At 37.5% G+C, this 24,719-nt stretch overlaps 1 protein-coding gene across 5 annotated transcripts in view; it reads right to left on the bottom strand.

Moving 5' to 3' along the window:
* ZDHHC17 (zinc finger DHHC-type palmitoyltransferase 17) overlaps window positions 1-24,719 on the bottom strand; it is a 147,795-nt gene that overhangs the window by 99,476 nt on the left and 23,600 nt on the right. For all 5 annotated transcript variants that reach the window (XM_047788381.1, XM_047788379.1, XM_047788382.1 and 2 more), the window contains exons 2-7: window positions 22,518-22,621; window positions 18,348-18,470; window positions 9,971-10,048; window positions 9,253-9,397; window positions 5,057-5,121; window positions 4,241-4,403 (exon numbers count right to left, since the gene is read on the bottom strand). In XM_047788381.1, coding sequence (XP_047644337.1) covers window positions 4,241-4,403; window positions 5,057-5,121; window positions 9,253-9,397; window positions 9,971-10,048; window positions 18,348-18,470; window positions 22,518-22,621 — 678 coding nt within the window. The remainder of the gene's footprint in view (window positions 1-4,240; window positions 4,404-5,056; window positions 5,122-9,252; window positions 9,398-9,970; window positions 10,049-18,347; window positions 18,471-22,517; window positions 22,622-24,719) is intronic.

Consider the following 24,719-nt stretch of genomic DNA (forward strand, 5'->3'; position numbering starts at 1 on the left):
AATTAATAGCTATATAACTACTACAATATAGAGTACAATTTTTCATATTCTTTGACAAATGCAACTTTTACTAGCTATTTAAGTCATATCCAGATTTACAGGCCACATCTTTCTTGGTACAATTCATGATTATTATTAGTCAGACTTTCTTTCTTAAGATTTAAAATGAAAAATGGAAAAAAACACAGCTATAAATCAACTTTATCTGTCAAATTCCTAGACAAACAGTCTAGGAATTATTGAATTTTTTAATTAACGAATTTCTCACTTTCAAATTTGCACTTTAAGTTTACTTAATTAGCTTGACATTCCACATAGCTAAAAGGCACTACCGCAAATGAAACATGACCAAAACAGAACCACTTCTGTTGCCTTCACTCTCCCAAAGTCTGCTTCCTCAGTCTTCACAGCCTCGACATGCATCCCAGGACATTTAGTTATTCCAACCAAAACCTAAGTCACCCGTGGTTTTTTTTTCTTTCACTCTCACATCTAATCTACCTTTCCATTCCCGACTCTAAACCACCCATTTCCAAACCCACTCACGTCTCTCCATCACTGCTCCTACAATCACAAGTTAAACTAACATCACCACTTGCCTCACTTACCCAAAGAGCCTAACTGATCTCCACTCAGCCTTTGCATTTTCTTAATTCATCAAGACATTCTCCATATGCCAAAGTAATTTTTAAAAAAATATTTAAAACACAAAGATTATATAATCATTCTACACAAATCCTTCCAAACTGTTTCTCGAGACTGAGAATACAATTTAAGTTCCTCATCATGGACTTGTATGATCTAATTCCTGTCTCTCTCCATGACCCCTACTTGGTCAAGGCTATCATTTCTATATCTCTGATATGGCGAGCTTATTCCTGGTCGTGGGCCTTGCACTTTAGGTTCCTTTACATGTAAAGTTTCTTCCCCACGTATCTTTGCATAACTGATCTCTTATTAGACAAGTCTCAAAGCAAATGTCATCTCCTCAGAGGTATTCACAAATCACTCTTGCCTGATGTGGCCCCCTTAGCCCTCATCACTACCACATTTGCCTCTCTGCATGTGGTTTTTATGTTTTGGGTTTTTATTTTATTTCGGTCTTTTTAGGGCCAAACCCACAGCATATATAAGTTCCCAAGCTAGAGGTCAAAATAGAGCTGTAGCTGCCAGCCTAAGCCACAGCACAGCAATGCAGGATCCGAGCCAAGTCTGTGACCTACACCACAGCTCATGGCAACGCAGGATCCTTAACCCACTGAGTGAGGTAAGGGATTGAATCTGCATCATCCTCACATATACTAGCTGGGTTCATTACTGCTGAGCCACGATGGGAACTCCTTTTTACTTTTGTGTGTGGTTTTTTGCCTTTTTTTTTTTGCTTTTTTTTAGCACCGCACAGCATGGTAACTACAGTTAATAATACTGAACTGCATATTCAGAAGTTGCTAAATCTTGAGAGTTCACATCAAAAGAAAAAAAGAAAATTTTGCGACTATGTATGGTGACAGGTGTTGACTAGACTTGTGATGGTGGTCATTTTGCAATGTGTACAGGTATCGAATCACCATATTGTACACTTGAAACTCATATAATGCTATATACCAATTACACCTCAAAAAAAATTTTTTTTTAAATAAAGTTACTCCAGGGAGTTCCCTGGTGGTCTATGGTTAGGATTCAGAGCTTTCGCTCCTGCAGACCAGGTTCAATCCCTGATCTGGGAACTGAAGTCCACATCAAGCTGCTGTGGACAAAAAGGGGGAAGAAAAAGTTACTCCAGAGCTACCAAGGAATTACATTTAAAGTAACATTTTTGTCAATTACCAGCCTTGCTAATACACGTCAGATACAATTAAAACGTTAATAAAGTGGCTAAAAAAAAGAGGTGAATTTAAATAAAAGCTCTATAGGTACAATAATTAGCTAAATTATTTGACACTATAGGCTCTGGAAGTAAGACACATGCCAGTTTATTCCATTTTGGTAGCAAATAATTCATGTGCTGAACCTAAAAATACAGGGTCAAACTATTTAAATCATTTCAGTGTCTCTATTCTTACCATTACCTTTCTGCTGAAATTCATTATAGATTATTTCTTTTACTAAGACCAGTCAAAAGTTTATACAATGGTTAACATGGAGTGTAAGTTGAAAAGACATTACATTTACAAACCACACCTCAAGTACTTAAAGGTCATGATTAAAGAGAAATTACCTAAAATTTCATACAGATAGAAAAAATATTTTTAAGTGCTCTGAAAGTATACACTACTAGTTTCAAATTCCAGAACTATGTAATCATCTTGCCATAATTCTTTAGCACTCCTATAATTTCAATATACTTACATGACTCTCAGCAAAGTCTATGGAGACTCACCCATTTGCCATAGTGAAATTGGTTCTATTTTTTCAAAAACATAACTCTGAATACTGGAAATGTATTCCCAGAACATAATCACTTTAGGAAGAGCGACATAGTAGCTAAGAGAAGAAATATAACTCTCTAAAACAATTCAGGTAATAAAAAATAAGGTCATCTCATTAACTTTTTTTCTTGTGGGGATACTGGTCAGGTTTAATCAAACTCCCTTCTTATCCTTTAGGCCTTAAGGTCATCCTAATTTATTAATCACGGTTTTATGAACTCTCAGAGCTTCTTATCTTAAAATGTTTGGAAAAGCAAAATTTTCTCTTCATGATTTCAGAAGTGGCAGAGAGGTATGCTAGCACAGTCATGAAAACTAGCTTAGAGGGAGAACTCAAGGCTGCACAAATCTTCATTCGGTCAACAAATATTCAGAGTGCGCATCACACATCAGGCACAACGATAAGCGACTTTCCTCTTTCCATACATTTACAGGCATCTAGTAGAGCATTCTCATCACTTCGAGGAGAGAAAAGACTTGAAATTTTAAAAATGAAAAAGAAAATACGTGGTTTTAGCGTCTTACAGCTTCCAATAAGATATCTGATATTTACTTTTTTAAAAAAAGTGTTCTTTTTTTATTTAATTTTTACTTTATATTGGCATATGGCTAATTTATAAGTTGTGTTAGTTTCAGGTAAACAGCAAAGTGATTCAGTTATACATACATCCTTTTTTTAACAGATTCTTTTCCAATATAGGTTATTAGAGAATATTGAGTAGAGCTCCTTGACATTTACTTTTAACTAAATATTTTTAATTATATTCATTTCTAAATATTGGTTATAATCATAAATAAATTAGGCTCCATATAACCCTAGTTTATTTTAGTAGTTTAACCCTCTCTTCTTAATCAAATAGTGAAAGAACTATTCATTGCAACATAAACAGATACCCTGATCCAGCAGGAGATAACCCACTTTTTGATTGAGATTTTAGATTATCATGTGGCTCGAACCCCTTTCATATTTAATTTAATGAGCACATATTCCTTAGAAATTTAAGAAGCATGACTCAGAAAAAATACGGTTTATAGTCTAAACTAAAGAATAGTTGCCAATGGGCACAAAGTTATTTATGAATGCACATTATTAACAGATGATGTTTAAAACTTTAAAGTCACTTCACAGAAAGAATCTGTTGCTGGAAGACATGGTGAATTCAGGTGCTTAAAAAATGAGGACGGTTAACCAAAATTTAACACTACAATTAGAACTTTCTTACAGATCTTCATAAAATACGTCTACAAATTTCTAAATGCACAGAATGTAGATATTAATTTGCTTTGCTCGTAGATAACTTTGTATACTTTTTTTTCTGCTATACTTTTCCTGGATTAGTCCAGCATTTGGGGGAGAAAGGTTCTCCTAAAAACATCGTAAAGGCGTTTATCAAATTTAAAGGTCTTGACCTTAAAAAAATAAAACAATAAATGACCAAGTCGAAAAATTACTAAAATTTATTACGCATACTGTGGCTTAACTATAAACTTGTGGTTCTCTCTAATGATCTTAAAGAAAATAGAGAACTATTCTATTCAGCTATAAAAATAAAGACTATATAACTTAATTTCCAAAATTCAGTAAGAATTCACTAAAGAAAATGCCACCAAAAACTGAAAATTACTTAAATACTAAAATATGAAAGTAAGTCTTTCAAAACAAATTCTTGCATGGAAGCAAAGGATTGAGCTTAAAGATGAATTTTCTTCCATTTCTGACTTTGAGAGTTTGTTAAAAACCTGTTTTATTAAGGAATTCCCATCTTGGTAACTACATTTCATAAAGCATGATCAATATAGGCTATTTTTACCTTGATATTCTGGGCATCAACATTAGCTCCAGCTTCCAAAAGAAGACTAATGACTGTGGTATTCCCTGCTAGTACTGCCCAATGCAGAGCAGTGTTTTTGTGATACTTGTCACCAAGGTTAACTGAAACATTGAATGTTAAAAGCAATCTAGTTGGATCCACACTGAAAAGGAAAAAAAAACACAACAACAACAACAACCCTAATTTCAATTATAGAAATCATCACAGATACTAAACTGATTGTGGTTGCATTCCATCTCGGAACACTCCTATTCTAACCTACTTTCAACAACTTTACAACGAGGAATGAGACAGCGTTTTAGAAGGTAGTACCAAGTATGTGCAGCACCATATAAGGTAAGACGGCACCAAGAGAGTGGGCACACTTGGTCCTGATGTTTACTCTTTTCCATCTAGGAATTAATGTCATTCTTATCTATATAACTAAACAATTAGAACTTTAAATTTAAATCTAGATGGTTCCCAAAATGATTTAAGGCATCTTACTGATTAATGTGTTAAATTGCCAATATGCAAATCCCATAAATAACTGGCTTTTTTTAAAAAGAAGGCCACTTCTTCCATTCTTGGAAATTGTTAACAGAAGAACAGATTAATGATACTGCAATTACCAAGGTCAAAGTAAACGCAGAGACTCAAACCATGCAAAAAGGTAATTTATGTTATGTGCTACGTACTCATAGTAAGAATTGTACGTATTAGCAGGCATAACATTAACTGCTTTTTCTCACTGCTTATTTTACATTTTATTATGCTAAAAGTGATCTGAATAAATATTTCATAATAGTTACATACCTGTGTGTTCTGTAAGCTGCCCACATTAAAGGCGTCATCCCATTCTGATCCATCATATCTACATCCTAAAAGAGTAAAAATAAAAAATCAGACAGTAAAAACTTCTACTAAATTCCAACCAAATTTACTTAGAAAAATATAATTTACACATCACAATTGGCAAAATTACTTTAATTCTCTGAACTTCAGCTTTCCCACCTAAAAATGTGAATGCAAATAATGGTTCCATAAGGTACCTGTGATGATTAAATGGAATGATGTGTATAAGGTAACCTATTCCATAGCCTGAAATATAACAGACATTCAAGAAGTTTTATTTTTCTTTTTAGGGCCACACCTGCAGCACATGGAAGTTCCCAGGCTAGGGGTTGAATCAGAGTCGCAGCTTCTGGTCTACGCCACAGCCACAGCCACGCCAGATCTGAGCCACATCTACAACCTATACCAACAGCTTGTGGTAACACCAGATCCTTAACCTACTGAGCGAGGTCAGGGATCGAACCTGCATCCTCGTGGATGCTAGTTGAATTCTTAACCTACTGAGCCATAACTGAAACTCCACATTCAATAAATATTAAGTTTCCTCTTCCTTCCTTTCCTTATCTCCCATTCCTAGATTACATTAAACCAGCAGTTCTAATCCAAGTTGTTGTCTAACTTACCAGTTAGTGGAGAGAGGACAGGGTTAGTGAGTATACTTTAAGACCCTTCATAACTCTATGTAGCAGTTCTCTGCAAAATTATGCCACATTTCTAGACTACTAAAAGAAAAAAATGAAATTCAACCTTTTCTCTCTTTGGGCTGGGATTTAAAACTTGGTACTTCTTTTCCAAGTTCAGTTTGGACATATGAGTACTCTCTGCTAGGAAGAATTAACAAGCCCAGATCAAAAGGTTATGGGAATTCCAAGACCCATGGAGCTCCATTACTTAGCATTTTCCCTTTTTGCCCCGAAAATCATCCAAAAGAACTCGTAAGGAGCACTGAATAAATTTAACAAGATAACTAAAATGAAACAATTGTGACTAGAATGACAAACTGAATGGAAATGTTATATGTCCTAAGAATGTAAATTTGATAACACTTATTTAAAAATGGGGGGGGGGGTGAGTTCCCATCATGGCTCAGTGGTAATGAACCTGACTAGTATCCACGAGGACACAGGCTTGATCCCTGGCCTCGCTCAGTAGGTTAAAGATCTGACATTGCCATGAGCTGTGGTGTAGGTTGCAGACGTGGCTCAGATCAGGCATGGCTGCGGCTGTGGCATATATCAGAGGCTACAGCTCTGATTTGACCCCAGCCTAGGAATTTCCATATGCTGTGCATGTGGCCCTAAAAAGAGAAAAAAAAAAAATGGGGGGAATGGAAAAAAGCAGAAAAGAAAGCATAATGAATGCTTAATCTGTAACTGCTATGAGTCAAAGGATATTATTTAAAGCTAAAAATCAAGTAACAGAAATGTAGTTCTATATATCATACTTAATGCTCATCTACTTAACAGCAGGAAAAACAATACTATTGACTATTGTCAGTGTAAGACCGGGAAGATAAAGAAGAAATTTCAAATATATTAATTAAGCAGAACTAATAAAAACTGAGCAAACATCTAATTAAACTGAAAGAGAAAAGGAGAAAGAACTATGTGACTGAGGAAAGGATTTACCAAGCAGAAGGAAAGGGCAAGCACAAAGGCCCTCAGACAAAGGCTTATCAGAGTTACACACCAAACAGCAAGACGATGGACATGATTCAAGCCCAGTAAGTGAAAAGAAGATGCCAGAAGAGACTGAGCGGTATCCAGGGCCAGACCACACGTGATTCTACAGGCCAAAGAAGGACTTTGGAACCTATTTAATGTACGACGTAATGCACATTAGAGGGGTTTCCTTTTACAATATTTTAGCATATACACTGAAAAAATTCTGGGAAAGTATATCGAAACTGTTAAAGTGATCTCAGTGGAGGAAAGAGATAAGGGAAGAGGTAGGATTTTATTCTAAGTCCTACTCTTCTATCACATTTGAATGTTTTACAGTAAGGATGCTACCTCTAAGCAGAAACAAAACTTACTCATCAGACATTTATCAACATCATTGTGCATGTATTATACAAAAGGTGCTGTGACAAAAATCTTTTATAGCCTACATACTATGCCAGAGTTAAAACGATCACTGAAACGTCCAAACTTCAAAATCAATAAACTAACAAAAGGCTCAAAACTTTACATCATTTTTCTTATCCTGTTAAAAACTAGAGGGAAAAAAGTGAATGTGTATTATACACTCACTATAGCTGCCTTCTATAGAAGGCCGCTAACGATGCTGCATGTCATGCGCAACAGCGCCATCTGCTGCTTCGACCTCCAGTCTAGAAAGAAACGTGGGCGAACAGAGGATCCCCTTTGGCAGTCGGTCTTCAACCGCAGCCCCCAGGAAACCTCATCTCCCAGTGTTCACAACCCTGCGTTCCCACACTGAACATGGGCTGGCCTGTTTTAATGGACGGAATAGAGCAGTCATGCTGCTATGCCAGTCAAGACCTGAAAACAGCCAGACAGCTTCCGCTTTGGTTCTTTAGGGACAGTGTAAGAAGTCTGGCTTCCCTCAGAGAGACCAGATGAGGGGACTGTACAGAGTAAGTTCTGCGACTGCATGGAGGAAAAGAGAGAGGCTGCTCCAGCACCCAACTGAGTCCAACCTCTTAGCCATTCCTATCAAGTTCAAGGTACGCAAAGTGAGCCATCCTCCAGCCCAGTAAGCTCCCAGATGCTTGCTGCTCCCAGTCATGACCACGAGAACCTCCCAGCCCAGACCAATCAACCCAGAGAACTGCGAAATATAACGGCTGAGGCTGTTCGAAAGCCATTAGATTTAGGGAGTAGTCTGTTAACCCCATAAGAGGTAATAAACCTCCCCTTCTAGTCTGTGCCTCTTTTCCTTAGTGATCGTGCAGAACACACAACTGTCACTGCCTGCCAGCGCCAACAACAAGTATCTTAAAGGATTCATAGAATAAATTTAATGGGATTATACCCACTACATATTCAAGAAAAATCAGGAAGAACCACCTAAATCATGACAATTTTTCTGACATGTTAGAAGCAGTATTTTATACAGCAGAAACTGAGTCCCCCTCAAGATGGACTTAATACAGAAAATAACTAGTAATATGTTCAAAAAAGATGATATATTCAAAAGATGTAATGAAAGGGGGAAAAAAACGATACCTAAACTTTCTCCCTTACTTTTTTTTTGGTCTTTTTATGGCCGCACCTGTGGAACATGGAGGTTCCCAGGCCAGGGGTCCAATTAGAGCTGTCGTTGCCGGCCACAGCCACAGCCACAGCCACTCAGGATCCGAGCCGTGTCTGCGACCTATACCACAGCTCATGACAACGCCGGATCCTTAACCCAAAAGTGAGGCCAGGGATCAAACCCGCATCCTCATGGATGCTAGTCGGGTTTGCTAACTGCTGAGCCAGGATGGGAACTCCTCTCCCTTACTTTCTGCAATTCATCTCTCACTCCTGTAAATAAAAAACTCAACTTAATGCATCACTATCTCTGGACCATAAGTATTTTTTTGTATTTTTATGTTAACTACATTAAACAGCTCAATATGGAATTATTTATTCTCTCCATCCATCAGAATGGACTATTTAAATATCATTAGATTGTTCTACTTCTTAACACCAATGATATTTTAAAGCATGAAGTTCTCTTGTGGCACAAAGGGTTAAGGATCTAGTGTTGTCACTGGAGCAGCTCAAAGTGCTGCTGTGGCTCGGATTCAATCCCTGGTTGGGGAACTTCCATGTGCTGCGGGCATGGCCAAAAATGAAACTTTAAAAAAAAATTAAAAATAGAAAAATAAACCATGAAGAACATCTCAGTAAAATCTACCCCATGGTGGAGTTCCCACTGTGGCTTGGTGGGTTAAGAACCTAACACAGTCTCCGTGAGCATGTGGGTTTGATCCCTGGCCTTGCTCAGTGGGTTAAGGATTTCTGAGTTGCTACAAGCTGTGGCACAGGTCACAGATGCGGCTCAGACAGAGTGTTACCATGGCTGCGACTGAGGCCTGCAATTGCAGCTCCGATTCAACCCTTAGCTGGGGAACTTCCATATGCCACAGGTATGGCTGTAAAAAGAAAAGAAAAGGAAAAAAAAACTACCCCACTGTCATTTTTTACCTGTCCTTTCGCTATCAGATAAGCAACAATTGAGGTATGTCCAAACTGAGCAGCCAGATGAATACAGCTACATCCTTCTCCATCAATTAATGAAGGATCTGCACCATATTTCATTAGTTGTACAACCATAGATAGGTGGCCTTGTCTAAAACATAAAAGAATAAACACTTATATACGTAAAGTTATTTCAAACAGGAAACTCCGGAAAGATCTTTTTTTGAAATAGGTTAATGGTGGGAAATACTTTTTTTTATGTTATTTTAAAATAGCTGTATGTCAAGACATCTAGCATTTTATGTTCTGAAATCTTAATTGGTGTAACAGTCTTTGAAATTTATAGACACTTAAAATTTCTTTAAATATGTAATAGTTACTTTATTCTATTAATTTTATTCCAACATGATCTTAATTGTCCCATGAACTAGAAGCTTTTATTGTACATACACATAGGCCGCAAAAATATTCCGAAGTTTAACCCCATCTTAAAACTAACTGGATTAATATCAGCATGGCTAATTCCTTAAGGACACTTCAGACAATAAACTTTGCTCCCAATGCAGCTAACACTGGATAGCAATTCATTAGTACATTACTAGTATTAACTACGGACACAGCAAGTCCTCCCATTCATTTCAGTATATCATTTAGAAAAAAATACTGCTTAGTTACAGACTATTAAAGAAACAAGAGGGGAAAAAATCCAGCAGTAAGTTTCAACCTTGTGGCCCAGTGCAATGGAGTTGAATTTAGGTCTCCTCCAAGTTGATCCACAATAGCACCTTTCGAAATATAGTATCTATAAGACAAAATTTGAAATAATTAAGACAACTTTCATTTCCAACTTTAAGAACTTACACGAAAAACAAAGAAATGTTTTTCATTTTAGATCTCATGCCACTTTTATGCCTTTGACAATAAACAGTCTTTTAGTTTTATAAATGTATTAGGAGAATTTTATAGTAACCATATCATTCTCTTTTGTTTCAGAAGTAAAACGAAAATATTTCTTTTAATTACAAACAAGAATAGCAAAGCCAAATAACCAGCATATAAAAAAGAAGGCAGCCAGAGAACCACAAGGATTTGGATTAGATAGCAGCAACAGATAGAATTTTGGAATTAGAACAACTGTACAGTGGGCCAGATACTTTATCTACCATGGGCAGAAACTCAGCTTTTTAAACTCACATTTGTTTTCCTCACAAGATGATTGCAGATTAAATCCAACTATGTATGTGAAACAATTTTATAAACTGTAACGTATAACATAAAGGTTCTTTACAGTGCCTTATTTGTTACGTTTTTGTTCTATTATAAAATATTTTAAAATTTTTGGCCATGCCCGCCACACGTGGGAGCGTCTGGGCCAGGGATCAAACTTGCGCCACAGCAGCAAAAACACTGAATCCTTAACTGCTAGGCCACCAGAGAACTCCTGTGATGCTTTTAAGACTGTGTTGCTTTGAAAAGAAAGAGCAACTTCATTGCTTACTGTATTAATGTCATAACATCTTGATATTCTCTGAAATGAATAGGACCTAGCTGCTTATATAACGCTTGCTTTGGGACTGATCAACGCAACGAATCTTGGATACAGATGATTTCAAGGCATCTGATGTCAAATGTCTGATGTGTGTATTACTGAGACGCTTAAACTAAGTCATCACTGCTTAAGGTCACTCCTGCGTTTACTCTTCATGCTCACAGCTCAAAAGAGTCAATACATTCATACTACGAGCTTGGTTCAGAAATTTTCTGCTTTATATATTTGTTACATTGGTGATTTTAAAGCAATTATTCAATGAAGGGCCCAGTTCCACTCTATCGTAAAATAGTTTGAAGTAATTTGAAATATTTCCAGACAAAATATTTCCAGTCCAAAATATCAGACAATAGTCTGAACACAAACATTCAAAACTCCTAAATTGTTTCTTAAGGTACTCAGGAGACATTATAATATAGTTGAAAGAGGTTTTTTGAGTCCAAAGAGAAGGACAGCACAACCAAAGAACAGCTTTGACAGCAAATATTTTCTTAAAACTTCTAACAGGAAAGTTTTTAGGGCAATTTTATTACCTTCTCTATTGTTAATACATCCGTTCAAATCTTTGCCAGGACTATCGCAATGAATGATTTCCAAACCAGTTCTCAGGCACAAATTTTTTTTTCACAAAGATAAATTTTTCTATATACTAAAGAAGAATAACTTCTATCGCCTTTTCATTGTAAACTTCTAGAAGAAAATTACTATATTTTTATAACATATCATTCTTTGTAGCTTTAAGACCCTAGTTCAAAACTACAAAATTGTGAAAAGATCATATAATTCTTACTTTTAAACTCAAGTCTCCTTGTGATACTATAAGAAGGTTTTTATCAAGAAATGTTCCGGGAGTTCCTGTCGTGGCTCAGTGGTTAACAACTCTGACTAGGAACCATGAGGTTGTGGGTTTGATCCCTGGCCTCGCTCAGTGGGTTAAGGATCCAGCGTTGCTGTGAGCTGTGGTGTAGGTCACAGACGTGGCTTAGGTCTGGCATTGCTGTGACTCTGGTGTAGGCTGGTGGCTACAGCTCTGATTAGACCCCTGGCCTGGGAACTTCCATATGCTGCGGCTGCAGCCCTGAAAAGACAAAAAGAAAAAAAGAAAAAAGAAATGTTCCTTGGGAGTTCCCTCTGTGGCTCAGCAGTTAACCATCCCGACTAGGATCCATGAGGATATGGGTTTGATCCCTGGCCTCACTCAGTGGGTTAAGGATCTGGCATTGTCATGAGCTGCCTGGTGTACCAGAGATGAGGCTTGGATTCCGTGTTGCTGTGGCTGTGGCGTAGGCCAGCAGCTATGGTTCCGATTCAACCCCTAGCCTGGAAAACTTCCATATGCAGCGAGTGCAGCCCTAAAAAGCAAAAAAGAAAGAAAGAAAGAAAGAAATGTTCCTTACAGGTGCTAAGGATCCCCTAAGTTTTAAGAACAGATTATAAATGGATAAGAGATGGCAACAAATATTCAAAAGATGAAGAGCAAAGAGCTAAATCACAATGTCTCCAGAGGGGGACACCAATGAGAAGCAAACCAGAAAACGTTATAAAACCCTAGAAACGCTAAGGGATTAAAGGCAATAGCTACCTACAAAGAAAGTAGTAAGAAGCTAGACTGTAAAAAGAAACACTGGTTCAAAGTCAATATAAGTTGCTGAAAGACTGTTATAGTCTAATTTATATTCTCACTGAAAGTGAGTATTTATTTAGTATCCCAACAGGCATTTTAGTGACATGGAAGCAATCAAGCAGTTGACAGGGCTAGACTAGCATTCTTCATGCACTGCAATCTTAAAATGTGACGACTCGAATTTTTAGTATTATTGTGGTAATAATTCAAACTCTTGTAGTGTCTCTAAACTTCTCATGCTCTTCTAATTTTAAGTCAATCATTTAGCATTGCCAAAAGGTGTATTGTGTGCATCTTTACCACAGAGTTTTGAGACTCAAGGAGTTACAACACAGAAACACATGGACAGGTACTGAAAATGTATTAATAAAAGCTGACATGCTAAACAGACATTTGGGAGGTTCCTGTTGCCAACTCTCTAAGTCCCACAACTTCCAATCAGCTTTGTTATGGCTCTCCTAAATATGATTGATCAAATATGACCAGATAATTGAGGAAAGTTCAAATATGGAAGGAGACTAAAAGAAATAAGAGCCCAAAATAAATAGACATTACAAAGAGAAGCTTCAAAAACAAAAGTTATAACTAATATCCTCCAAAAAATAAGAGAAGATAATAACTCACAACATAAGAACAAAACATTTTTTTAGGGGCAGGGAGGTAGAAATCAAGAAAGAATGCTTCGGAGTTCCCGTCGTGGCGCAGTGGTTAACGAATCCGACTAGGAACCATGAGGCTGCGGGTTCCAGGGTTCCATCCCTGCCCTTGCTCAGTGGGTTAAGGACCCGGTGTTGCCGTGAGCTGTGGTGTAGGTCACAGACGTGGCTCGGATCCCGCGGCGTTGCTGTGGCTCTGGCGTAGGCCGGCGGCTACCGCTCGGATTTGACCCTTAGCCTGGGAACCTCCATATGCCGCAAGAGCGGCCCTAGAAAAGGCAAAAAGACAAAAAAAAAAAGAAAGAATGCCTCAAAATTGAAAATGCAATAGATAAAAATTAGAGATTCAAAGGAAAGATTTGAAGATAAATTAAGAAAATTTCCCCAAAGCACAGCAGCCATAAAAGTTAGTTGAAATAAAGATAAGAAAGAGAACGTAAGAGCTCCTAAAATAAAAAATAGAGAAAATAAAAGTGAGGCAGTCTGGAGGACACAATACAAACCCATTTCCCTAAACTAAAAAGGCAAGTTTTTAGGTTAAAAGTGGCTATTTAGTAGCCAAAAGCTAGATTTTAAATAAATAAATAAAAGGACCATATCAATGCACAATAATGTAAACTTTCACAAAGTCAGAGATAAAGTAAAAAAACTTACATGTTGCCAGGGAAGAAGAATAAGCCATACATAGAGTGCTGCTCTCAGAAACCTGTAAGTTCCATACTTTTTTTTTTTTTTTTACAAAGCCCTGTAATCCTTAATAATACCTCAACTTGAAATCAAACTGAAGTCAGTGACTACAAGCATTATTAGCTGTTGTTAACAAGGACTTCTGAGATAAGAGGAAATTGCTGAAGACAAAAGAGCCCGAGGCTAATCCTTTCTCTTTCATTATTTTTTTAGGGTAAAATCTGAGAAATAGTTGCAAGATGTCCAAGTGGAAACACAAGGAATATAACAAATCCAGTCCAGGTGAAGGCCTCCTTCTTTCCAAGTTACCCTTCCTTTACATCTTATCCTCATGAAAGTGACCTAATTATTTCGCTTGCAGTAAGTGCCTTTACTACCTGACTGAGGGAACGTAACTATTAAGAGGACCTTCTCCAATGGTATGGGTGCTCCTCGTATGTCTGGCTGAGTATATGAGAAGACCGCAAGGTCCTGACCACTATTCGGACAGGCCATTTCCCAGAGGTGTTTTTGCATCAAGCATCCTTGACGGATGAGGTCATGTCCTCCCTCTCTGGGACCAAGAGCAACCTTGCTTCTCACACACTTTAAAAGCAGTATCAACTGTGTGTGCAGCACCCACCCGGACCATATCAGGCCACCCCCACAGGACGTAGGGAGCCAGAGGAACCTATGCAAACGTGCTATTCATGCTATTTATGCTATTTACTGTGCTGTGAATAAAAAAGACCTGAGTCTTATATCTTCTGCCAGCATCCATGCAATAGTAATATGCTATAGCTTTTAGGTAAAGTGTATACTTCTAGCCTCAAAAGTAAAAATTAATCTTCAGACTAGGAATGCAAGTTGCTACAGAAAACTATATTTACTCACCATTATGTTTGTTTTAGGAAAGTAACTTGCTAGACTATGGACTTTAAGAAATTAGGTCCACTCTCCTGAAGATATAATACACACAGACACTATAATTACTAACCCACTGCATAATAACTACCTTTATTCTGTAACTCCACTTGTCCATAAGTGGTGGAACAATCTGTAAGGCAGGCAACATCAAGACTTTCTGTATTTCTCATTTCAGATTTTCTTGTTTATTTTTAAACATAAGAAAAATGTGTATTTTTTTATTAACAAAAAATTAGATCAAATTATCTCAACTGTAACACCTGAAACAAAAAATAATAAAGCAATGCTTTAAAATTCTGAGAAGACTAATTCTAATCTAGAAGTCTATGCTGATCCAAAAAACCAATAAGGCTGCGAGGGCAGAAGAAAGAGTAACTTCAAAACACTGACTTCCCAGGCACACTCTCTCTTTCTCCCTCCCTATTTCTCTCTCTGAGTTATCAAAAAATATGCTCTATTACAACAAGAGAGTGAACCAACAGAGACAAAAACATGAAATCCAGGGAACTGAGACCAACACTGGAGCAAAGAGATTTCCCAGAATGGCTGCAAAGGAAATTCTCCAAACAAGTTACGTGTAGCCCTAATGGGCAAACGGTCTGGGCTAGAACAGGAAGACGCAGAAATGCAGAAATGAGTTCACCCTCCTCCTCCACCACAAAAGGAACCAATAAATTACCTGCTCCTGTTTGCATACATAGATGGGTTTCATAGTTCCAAGAGTGTGGGAACAATTAGTTACAATGCACAGTTAAGCAAGTGGAAAAAAAAAAAAAAGAAGCAACTATTACTTCAAAATAAAAATTCTACAGGAAAAAAAAAGATAATTATGGAACATTTCTGGGCTTATCACCAAGAATTTATTTACATATTCAACAATTTAAACTTTAAATAGTAATTTAACCAAAACCATAACAGGATGGAGAAAGAAGTATTAGTAAGGTGTTTTAGCTATCCCAGAATAGAAGGTCAAAACATAATAAGTGATAAATCAAGAAATAGCACAAAAGTTGGCAATATTTATTAAAACGCAAAATTCATCCTTCCAACTTGCTTATTTCTAAGAGAGGTACAGATAAACACGAACATAAGCAAAATGGTATGTGAACAAGATATTAATTCCAACACAGTGTGAAATATTAAAAGCAGTAGAATCAATTTAAATGTTCACCAATAGCTAAACCATTAAATAAAATCCATACAATGGAATATTACGCAGCTTTTTAAAAAGAATGAGGCAGCTCTAGTTGTACTGATATGAAAAATCTTAGATACATAAGTTAAATGAAAAAAGCAGAAAAGTATTTACTATCATTTGTATAAAGAAAATAACTTTCTACATAAAAATAACAATATTAAAATATAAAGAGTAAATACTGACAGAAACATATTGAAAACAGTTACTTCTAGGGTACAGAACCCAGGGGGTGGAGAGGAAATGCTCTTTCCCACTGTAAGCCTTTGCGTACTATTTGATTTTTAAAACTGTTTATTTTAAAGCTATTTTGATTAAAATAACATTAATTTTTTAAAATGCAAAGGCTACATAGAAGGCTAGATAATTTGAACCAACCTCTGATTAAAGAAAACTTAAAAAAAAAGTTCAGTGAAATAAAAGAAACATTTCCTAAAAAGCAAAGACCAAGAAAATAAAGAACATTTACCTGGCTAAGATTCAGGAGAATGTTAAGACTGGGAAAAGTTGGAAAACACTTGAGCAGCATCTTTCCTAGAGACAATTTGCTGATGCAGAAGACTTGGCCAAGAGGTAAGCTTAAGCAAACAAAAGTAAAATAAGGATTGGGACCCCGAAAAGCTGCACTGTACGAGTAATTAAGTACCAGAGGTAAGCTTGGCTCTAGCGTAGTCTTCAGCCACCTGAGTGATCCAGAAAATCTAAAGCCTTAAATTAAAGTTGGGCCCAGCAGAAACAAATGGGATCCTCTCATCTTAGGCCTCAAATTATTCAACATAGAGGTTTTCAAACACAATGTCTACTACTACACATTCAAAGATAATCAGGCACAAAAAGGAATGACATAACAGATACAGAACCACACAGGCTCTAAATGCTATCTTCTCAAACACAGATTATTCAATAACCATAGGTTCAAGTATATAAGATGGAAAATTTTAGCAACAAATGAATCAAATAATACAGGTTAAAAAAAGTTCAAATTCTAGAACTAAAAAATAAAATAAGGAACACAATAAATAGATTTACTAGCAAATTACACACAGAGAATAAATGAACTGGAAGATAAGGCAGAAGAAGTTTCCAGAATGAAGGAAAGAAAAAAGGATAGTATACAGAGAAGGATAAGAGACACAGCACACAGTGAAAAGGTCAAACATACGTTTAACTGGTGTTCCAGGAGGAGAGCAAAAAGAGAATGGGGCAGAAGTACTACTTGAAGAAATAATGGCTGAGATTTTCCAGAACTGATGAAAACATCAATCCACAGAATCAAGAATTTCTTGCACTCTCATTCAGGGTAAATAAAAAGAAATCCACACCTAGAAACATCATCATGAAACTGCAGAAAACCAGAAACAAAGAAAAGAAATCTTAAAAGCAGCCAGAAAGGAGAAAGAAAAAAAAAAGCCTTTGAAAGTACAATACTTAGATGTACTTCTCAATACTAAAAGAAGTCAGAAAACAGTGGAATGGTATTGTCAATGGATATAAAACAACAATAAAACAAACAAAAACTGCCAACCTAGATTTCTATACCATGTGAAAATTTCCTTCACAAATGAAGACGGAATAAAAACATTTTCTGACAAACCAAACCAGAATTTAGGCATCAGGAGACCCATTCTAAAGGCAGAGGTACAAGAAAGGGAAAAAAGATCAAATAAAGTGGAAATACACACTCTCAAAGAAAGAGATTCATGGAGCTCAATACTTTAGCTATTACTTAATTATTTTTTTAGCATTTGCTACCTGATATTAACATCCTATTTGTCTCTAGATTCTGTATACTGTACTTCAATGCACACCTGCAAGCAGTTCATTTCAGATTCATGCCTCTATCTAAAGATCTTCTGTCCAAATTGTCAGAGGCTACAAAGCCAGATTTACTGAGAAAGACTTCCTTATCATCCTGACTCCTGCTTACCTAACTATCTCTCTAATTACTAAACAAGCAAATGGCAGTAAGTAATACAAATAACTTACAGTGAATATGGAAAGTATTCTCATTTATGCTGGTGTGAAGGTGGATTACTATTACCTATTATCTGTGTTACCCTCACTTTCCTCTAGTGGCTTTTCGCCAGAGAATTCACATATTTAGAATGCAAGCTGTAGGTTAGACTGCCTGAGTTAAAGTCCTGACTCCAACCTTTATCAGCTGGAATGTCATCGACAGGTAGCATATTTAACTCTTTTATGCTTCAGTTTCCACATCATTAGGACAGGAGTAAAAATTGTTATTTTTCACAGAGGTTATTCAAAGAATTAAGATTAAAGAAATATACACAGAAAAGCACTCAGCCCTGTACCTGGCACCTAATAAGTGTTCTGCATAGGTTAAAAACAATTTTTTTCCAGGAAAAAAAAAGTACAAAGAATCTACATTTTAAAAGCTACGAGTTTTAGAAATTATATATTTTATAATTATTTCAAATAATTTTATAATAATGACTCATTCCTCTAAAACACAGGCATACTTACTTGACTAAATCTATCCTGTTATTGATGGCAGCCCAGTGGAGGAGCGTAACGTTTTCTTTGTCTGGTTGCCGCACATCGTAACCTGCTTCCACCAACTCTCGACAGCGTTCATATATCCCGTATCTTGAGGAGAAAGAAAACATGAGGTTGTTACCACTATTTGACAAGATATTTAAGGTTGAAAATCAATTTCCAATAGAAACTAATGTTCCAGTTTGATCCCTGGAAATTAAAATAGCTTTCTGAACATAAAATGTTATTTAGGGAGTTCCCGTCGTGGTGTAGCGGTTAACGAATCCGACTAGGAACCATGAGGTCTCAGGTTCGATCTCTGCCCTTGCTCAGTGGGTTAATGATCCGACGTTGCCGTGAGCCGTGGTGTAGGTTGCAGAGGCGGCTCAGATCCCAAGTTGCTGTGGCTCTGGCGTAGGCCAGGGACTGCAGCTCCAATTCGACCCCTAGCCTGGGAACCTCCATATGCCGCGGGAGCGGCCCAAAGCAAAAAAGACAAAAAAAAAAAAAATGTTATTTAGAAATAGGCGTGTTCCACAGGAGTTCACTGGTGGTCTAATGGGTAGGACTTGGCACTACCACTGCTGCAGCCTGGGGTTCAATTCCTTCTGGGAACTGAGACCCCGCATCAAGCTGCTGCATAGCCAAAAAAATAAATTTAACTTGCTTTAAAAATATATATCTGGGAGTTCCCACTGTGGACCCGACTAGGATCCATGAGGATGTGGGTTTGATCCCTGGCCTTGTTCAGTGGGTTAAGGATCTGGCAATGCCATGAGCTGTGGTGTAGGCCAGCAGCTGCAGCTCTCATTCGACCGCTAGCCTGGGAACTTCCATATGCTGCGGGTGCGGCCCTAAAAAGACAAAAAGACAAAAAAGAAAAGAAAAGAAAAAGAACAAAATGAACAAGCCAGAAATTCCACTTGAGTTGTCCACCCCGGAAGAACTCCTATTCATGTGCACAGGGGAACAGGTAGATGGATATTCACTGATGCAGTGTTTGAAATAATGAAAAAGTAGGAGTTCCCGTCGTGGCGCAGTGGTTAACGAATCCGACTAGGAACCATGAGGTTGCGGGTTCAGTCCCTGCCCTTGCTCAGTGGGTTAACGATCCGGCGTTGCCGTGAGCTGTGGTGTAGGTTGCAGACGCGGCTCGGATCCCGAGTTGCTGTGGCTCTGGCGGAGGCTGGTGGCTACAGCTCCGATTCAACCCCTAGCCTGGGAACCTCCATATGCCGCGGGAGCGGCCCAAGAAATAGCAACAACAACAACAACAACAACAAAAGACAAAAAAAAAAAAAAAGAAATAATGAAAAAGTAGAAACAATTTTACATATACTTCAGAAAGGAATGACAGAATACTACAAAGCAGTTAAACAGAATAAATTATATCCTTATTTATCAAAACTGCTAAATCACAAAAGCTATACAGTTTTTTCTTTTTGTTTTTAAAAAGCAAGCTGTGAAAGGACAGAGTAGAATACAACTTGTGTAGATTTTAAACATACATTAAAATAGCACACTTTGTTTGTTGTTGTTTGTAAAAATGTACATGAGAATGATTCAGAGCAATTTCGAGAGAAGTTTCCTGGGGAAAGAAGGAAAAGGGCACACTGAGGAACCTGTGGCAGTTACAGCCAAATGTGAGCACGTACTTAAGCTGACAGTTACATTCCTCTCTACACTTACCTGTAGCACAAATGTTCCAAAATTTAACGTTTTAAAAGGCAGAAATTATAGACAGCAGACATAGATACTTTTTAAGAAATAGCATGGTTAGAAGAGTATCTGAGGAATAAAGAAAGGCGGCTGTTTTTTCTTAAAATGGACAACACTAGAGTGTATGTGTTGATGGAAATCATGCATAAAGCTTGGATGGATTAATAACAAAGGAAAGGAGACACCAAAAGGAATAAAGGCTCAAAATGAAAAATGAATGAAGAGCAGGACAACTCGTTTGCTAAATACAGCTGGCACAATGTGTTTTTTGGTTTTTTTTTGTCTTTTTGCCATTTCTTGGGCCTCTCCCGAGGCATATGGAGGTTCCCAGGCTAGGGGTCGAATCAAGAGTTGTAGCCACCAGCCTATGCCAGAGCCACAGCAACTCGGGATCCGAGCCACATCTGCGACCTACACCACAGCTCACGGCAACGCCGGATCGTTAACCCACTGAGCAAGGGCAGGGATCGAACCTGCAACCTCATGGTTCCTAGTCGGATTCGTTAACCACTGTGCCACAACAGGAACTCTGGCACAATGTGTTTTGATTTCTGATTATATAAGACATTCAAGAAAGCAGGGTGACATCAGTGGACTAAGGACTTCCAAATGTTTGCCTCTCCACAAAAGAAATAAAAAAAACTGGCAGAATCAACTTTTTCAGACCTCTGAAAATTAACAAAAGGCTTTTAGCAATCCAAGGAATCTTTAGCGAAGAAAAACGGCTGAGTTTCAAGAAGAACAAAGGACTCTGTAGTGTTTTAAAATATCATAGTTCTGGAGTTCTCCTGTGGCACAGCAGATTAAGGATCCAGCATTGTCACTGCAGTGGCTTGGGTCACGGTTGTGGCGTAGGTTCAATTCCTGGCACGGAGATTTCCACATGCTGCAGGCACAGCCAACAAAATGAATAAATAAAATAAAATATCATAGTCCCATCCTCTGCTCCCCAGTAGCCTTGAAAAAGAAGTCTGTATCCCTGGTACTGACACCAGAATGAGCAAAATAGGAATGGAGTCCTTTCAAAGCCCATTCTCAAAGAGAAGTCATTATTTGGCCTCTACGGTAGTTCCCTGGAAAAGTCCACTTGAAAGGCTTATACTAGACCTTACCCAAACTCATCAAAGCTTCTCATTCAACGTTTGTTGAATGTTTTAACATCAATGTTGTCTGAGAATTTGAGTAACATTTGGGACAAACAAGACAAATCAAAAAAACTTAAGCAAAAGCTGAAGACCGAGATATCCACAGGAGCTTTTTGAAAAGCTCAGACATATTCTTGGGAAGCTAGAAGGCCATGTACACGTTCAACTAAGACCTGAGAAGGCCCTAAGCTCTCACCTCTGATTGACCCTGAGTTCTCTGCAAGCAGAAAGTGATGGCTAAGGCAGAGTTGTAAGCTGCCTAGCTGAGAGATGACTGTTCCAACGTGCACAGTCCCTCAACAAAGAGCAACACTCACTGGTTCTAGGATTTAAGAAGTCTCTGACCACCAACTAACCAAGCAGACACTACAGTGGTCACATACGACAAAGATATAGAAATGTGACAAACAACCACCAACCCCGGGAGAGCATATCTAGAACTGTCACGTTATATTATTTGAACAGTCCAGTTTTCAACAAAAAATTACAAGACATGCAAAAGAACCAAAAAGTATAATCCACGGAGGGCAGGAGGGAGCAATTAACAGAAAACATCCCTGAGGAATCCCAGACACTGGACTTACTAGTCAAAGACTTTACTTACTTATTTATTTTCTTTTTTAAGGCAGCATCTGCAGTATATGGAAGTTCCCAGGCTAGGGGTCGAATCAGAACTGCAGCTGCAGGCCTATGCCACAGCCATTTCAACAGTGGATCTGAGACCCATCTGCAACCTACACCACTGAGCAAGGCCAGGGATCAAACCCGCATTCTCAAGGGGGTTTAATCTATGTCAGGTACTTAACCCACTGAGCCACAATGGGAACTCCTAGATAAGGACTTTTTTTTTTCCTTCTTTTTAGGGCCTCACCCACAGCATATGGAGGTTCCCAGGCTAGGGCTTAGATCGGAGCTGCAGCTGCCAGCCTACACTACAGCCACAGCAACACAAAGTCCGAGCCATATCTGCTACCTACACCACAGCTCATGGCAATGTTGGATCCTGAACCCACTGAGCAAGCCCAGGGATTGAATTCACATCCTCATGGATATCTCAGGTTCATTACTGCTGAGCCATGATGGGAACTCCTAGACAAGGACTTTAAAATCGGCTATTTTAAATGTGTACAAAAAGCTAAAGGAAAACTTGTCTAAACAACTAAAGGAAAGTTTGAAAACAATGCCTCAGCAAATGGAGTATATCAAATAGAGGATATCAAAAAAAGAAATTTAACTATTCATATTTCACTTAAAATACAGAGAGCAAAGAAAACAACTACAACAAAAAACTTACTGTGTAGCCTTAACTATGTCCCATGTGCTGTAATCATCAATGTGAGTTTTCCTTCCGAGGGGGTCACCATATCCATGGTTATAATGGCTTTGAGGTTTGATTTCCTGTTAATGAAAAAAAAATCACACAGAGAAAGGAATTTAGAAAAGAGTGCAGAAAATATTTCAGTATTTTACTATTGCTTTTGTGCTCTTTGAAGAATGCTCATTACTTAAATCAAGTTTTACCTTATGCAAAAGCCTGTACTCTGAAGAAAAAGCAAGTTCAAAGAGATTTATCCCTTATACACACTCTCAAAACAAAAGCTAGAAAACTATAAATTAGTGACAAATTAGTAACTAAAATTCATCTTTAGCTCAACAGAACTCTCATACTTCTTCATCACATCAACTCATTCACTGAGATCAATTTTTCTATTATTACAACATAACCCTTAGCTCTAACACTCCACTTCAAAATTTTCATCACATGCCAAATAAAAACTGAGGTCCTAAAAAAGGAACCCAGGGATATTATACTTTTGTTATTCTCATATATTGCCTTTTCTTACACTCCTTCCATGCTGAGGGCTTGTTAAGCATCTACCATTAGGTGAATACAGAAAAATGGGGAGTTCCCGTCGTGGCTCAGTGGTTAACGAATCCGACTAGGAACCATGAGCTTGCAGGTTTGATCCCTGGCCTCACTCAGTGGGTTAAGGATCCTGCGTTGCCATGAGCTGTGGAGTAGGCTGCAGATGCGGCTCGGATCCGGTGTTGCTGTGGCTCTGGCGAAGGCCGGTGGCTACAGCTCCGATTAGACCCCTAGTCTGGGAATGCCAATATGCTGCAGGTGCAGCCCTAGAAAATACAAAAAAAAAAAAAAAAAGAAGAAGAAAAATGGGGTGCTCTAATAAAATGGTAATCCACTTGAGTAATTCTAAAACTGTCAATACTTTCAAAGAAACTTATTTTTATATAATTTAATTGTTTTATAGGATATTACATCCACATAAAGCTTATATGTTATGTGCAATTTTCTAATTAAAATACAAAATTTGGAGTTCCCATCGTGGTTCAGTGGAAACAAATCCGACTGGTGTCCATGAGGACACAGGTTCAATCCCTGGCCTCGCTCAGTTGGTTAAGGATCCAGTGATGCTGTGGCTGTGGCATAGGCCAATGGCTACAGCTCTGATTGGACCCCTGGCCTGGGAACTTACATATGCCAAGTGTGTGGCCCTAAAAAAAAAAAAAAAAAAAGATACAAAATTTGCTATGCATAGTCATCTTTCTCAATATAGCACTGAGATACAATTAAGTTTCTTTTATATGAAAACAGAAAAGCTGAACATGTTTGGCTCTATCATCCATTCAAATTTCTATGGTTCCAATATTTTTCTCTTACAGACACACACATACATGTAAGAATAAGGCATAACAAAATATTTGGAAAGAATTAAATTCTTAGAACAATTCATACTCTCTTGGCCACTGATACACATTAATATAAATATAGGAGCATTTCATTGGAGAAAAAAAGGTTATTATCTTTAGCTCATTCTAGCCATTTAAATTGTGTGGAAAATTCCAAAACTGATTTGTTTCACCTATACATTTAGAATACTATCAATCTGAATATTTTCAACAAAAGGAAACTAAAAAGTTTCACAAAAGCAAAATCTGCTTAGAATATAACCTTTCATATCTAATCTTTCAACAAACAGAAGCTTAGTTCCTTATGAAAATGCCATAACCAATGTTAAAATACCATTGTAATAATTATAAATCCACATTAGCATAAGAAAGAAAATAGACATCAGTTTTAAGCTAAGATTCATAACATACACACTGCAGATAGTTTGGTAAGTGACTTCTTTTGAGAGACTGTTCTTGGACTGCATTAAAATAGAGCTGGTAAATCTGAACACAGGGAGGTATAGTATTTTGGATGTACGCAACATTCTGAATAACTGATAATGGAAACCCATATGTTAAAAAAGTTACTCAATTTTTTAAAACTTTTTCTATTTAATTTCTCCACTGAATTCTAGTTCTTTTCTAGTTCTTAACTTCTATATGCTCTATTATTCAGTGGAGCAAAGTGAAAAAAGATACTTCTCAGATCAGTAACCCTTTCTCCTTCCTAAATGTTTTCTGATATTATCGTCCCCTACCACAGAGAAAATAACTTTTCAGACTTTTGATTCTGACTTCTCTATGG

The sequence above is a fragment of the Phacochoerus africanus genome, chromosome 7 (assembly GCF_016906955.1).
Source record: "Phacochoerus africanus isolate WHEZ1 chromosome 7, ROS_Pafr_v1, whole genome shotgun sequence".
NCBI lineage: Eukaryota > Metazoa > Chordata > Mammalia > Artiodactyla > Suidae > Phacochoerus > Phacochoerus africanus.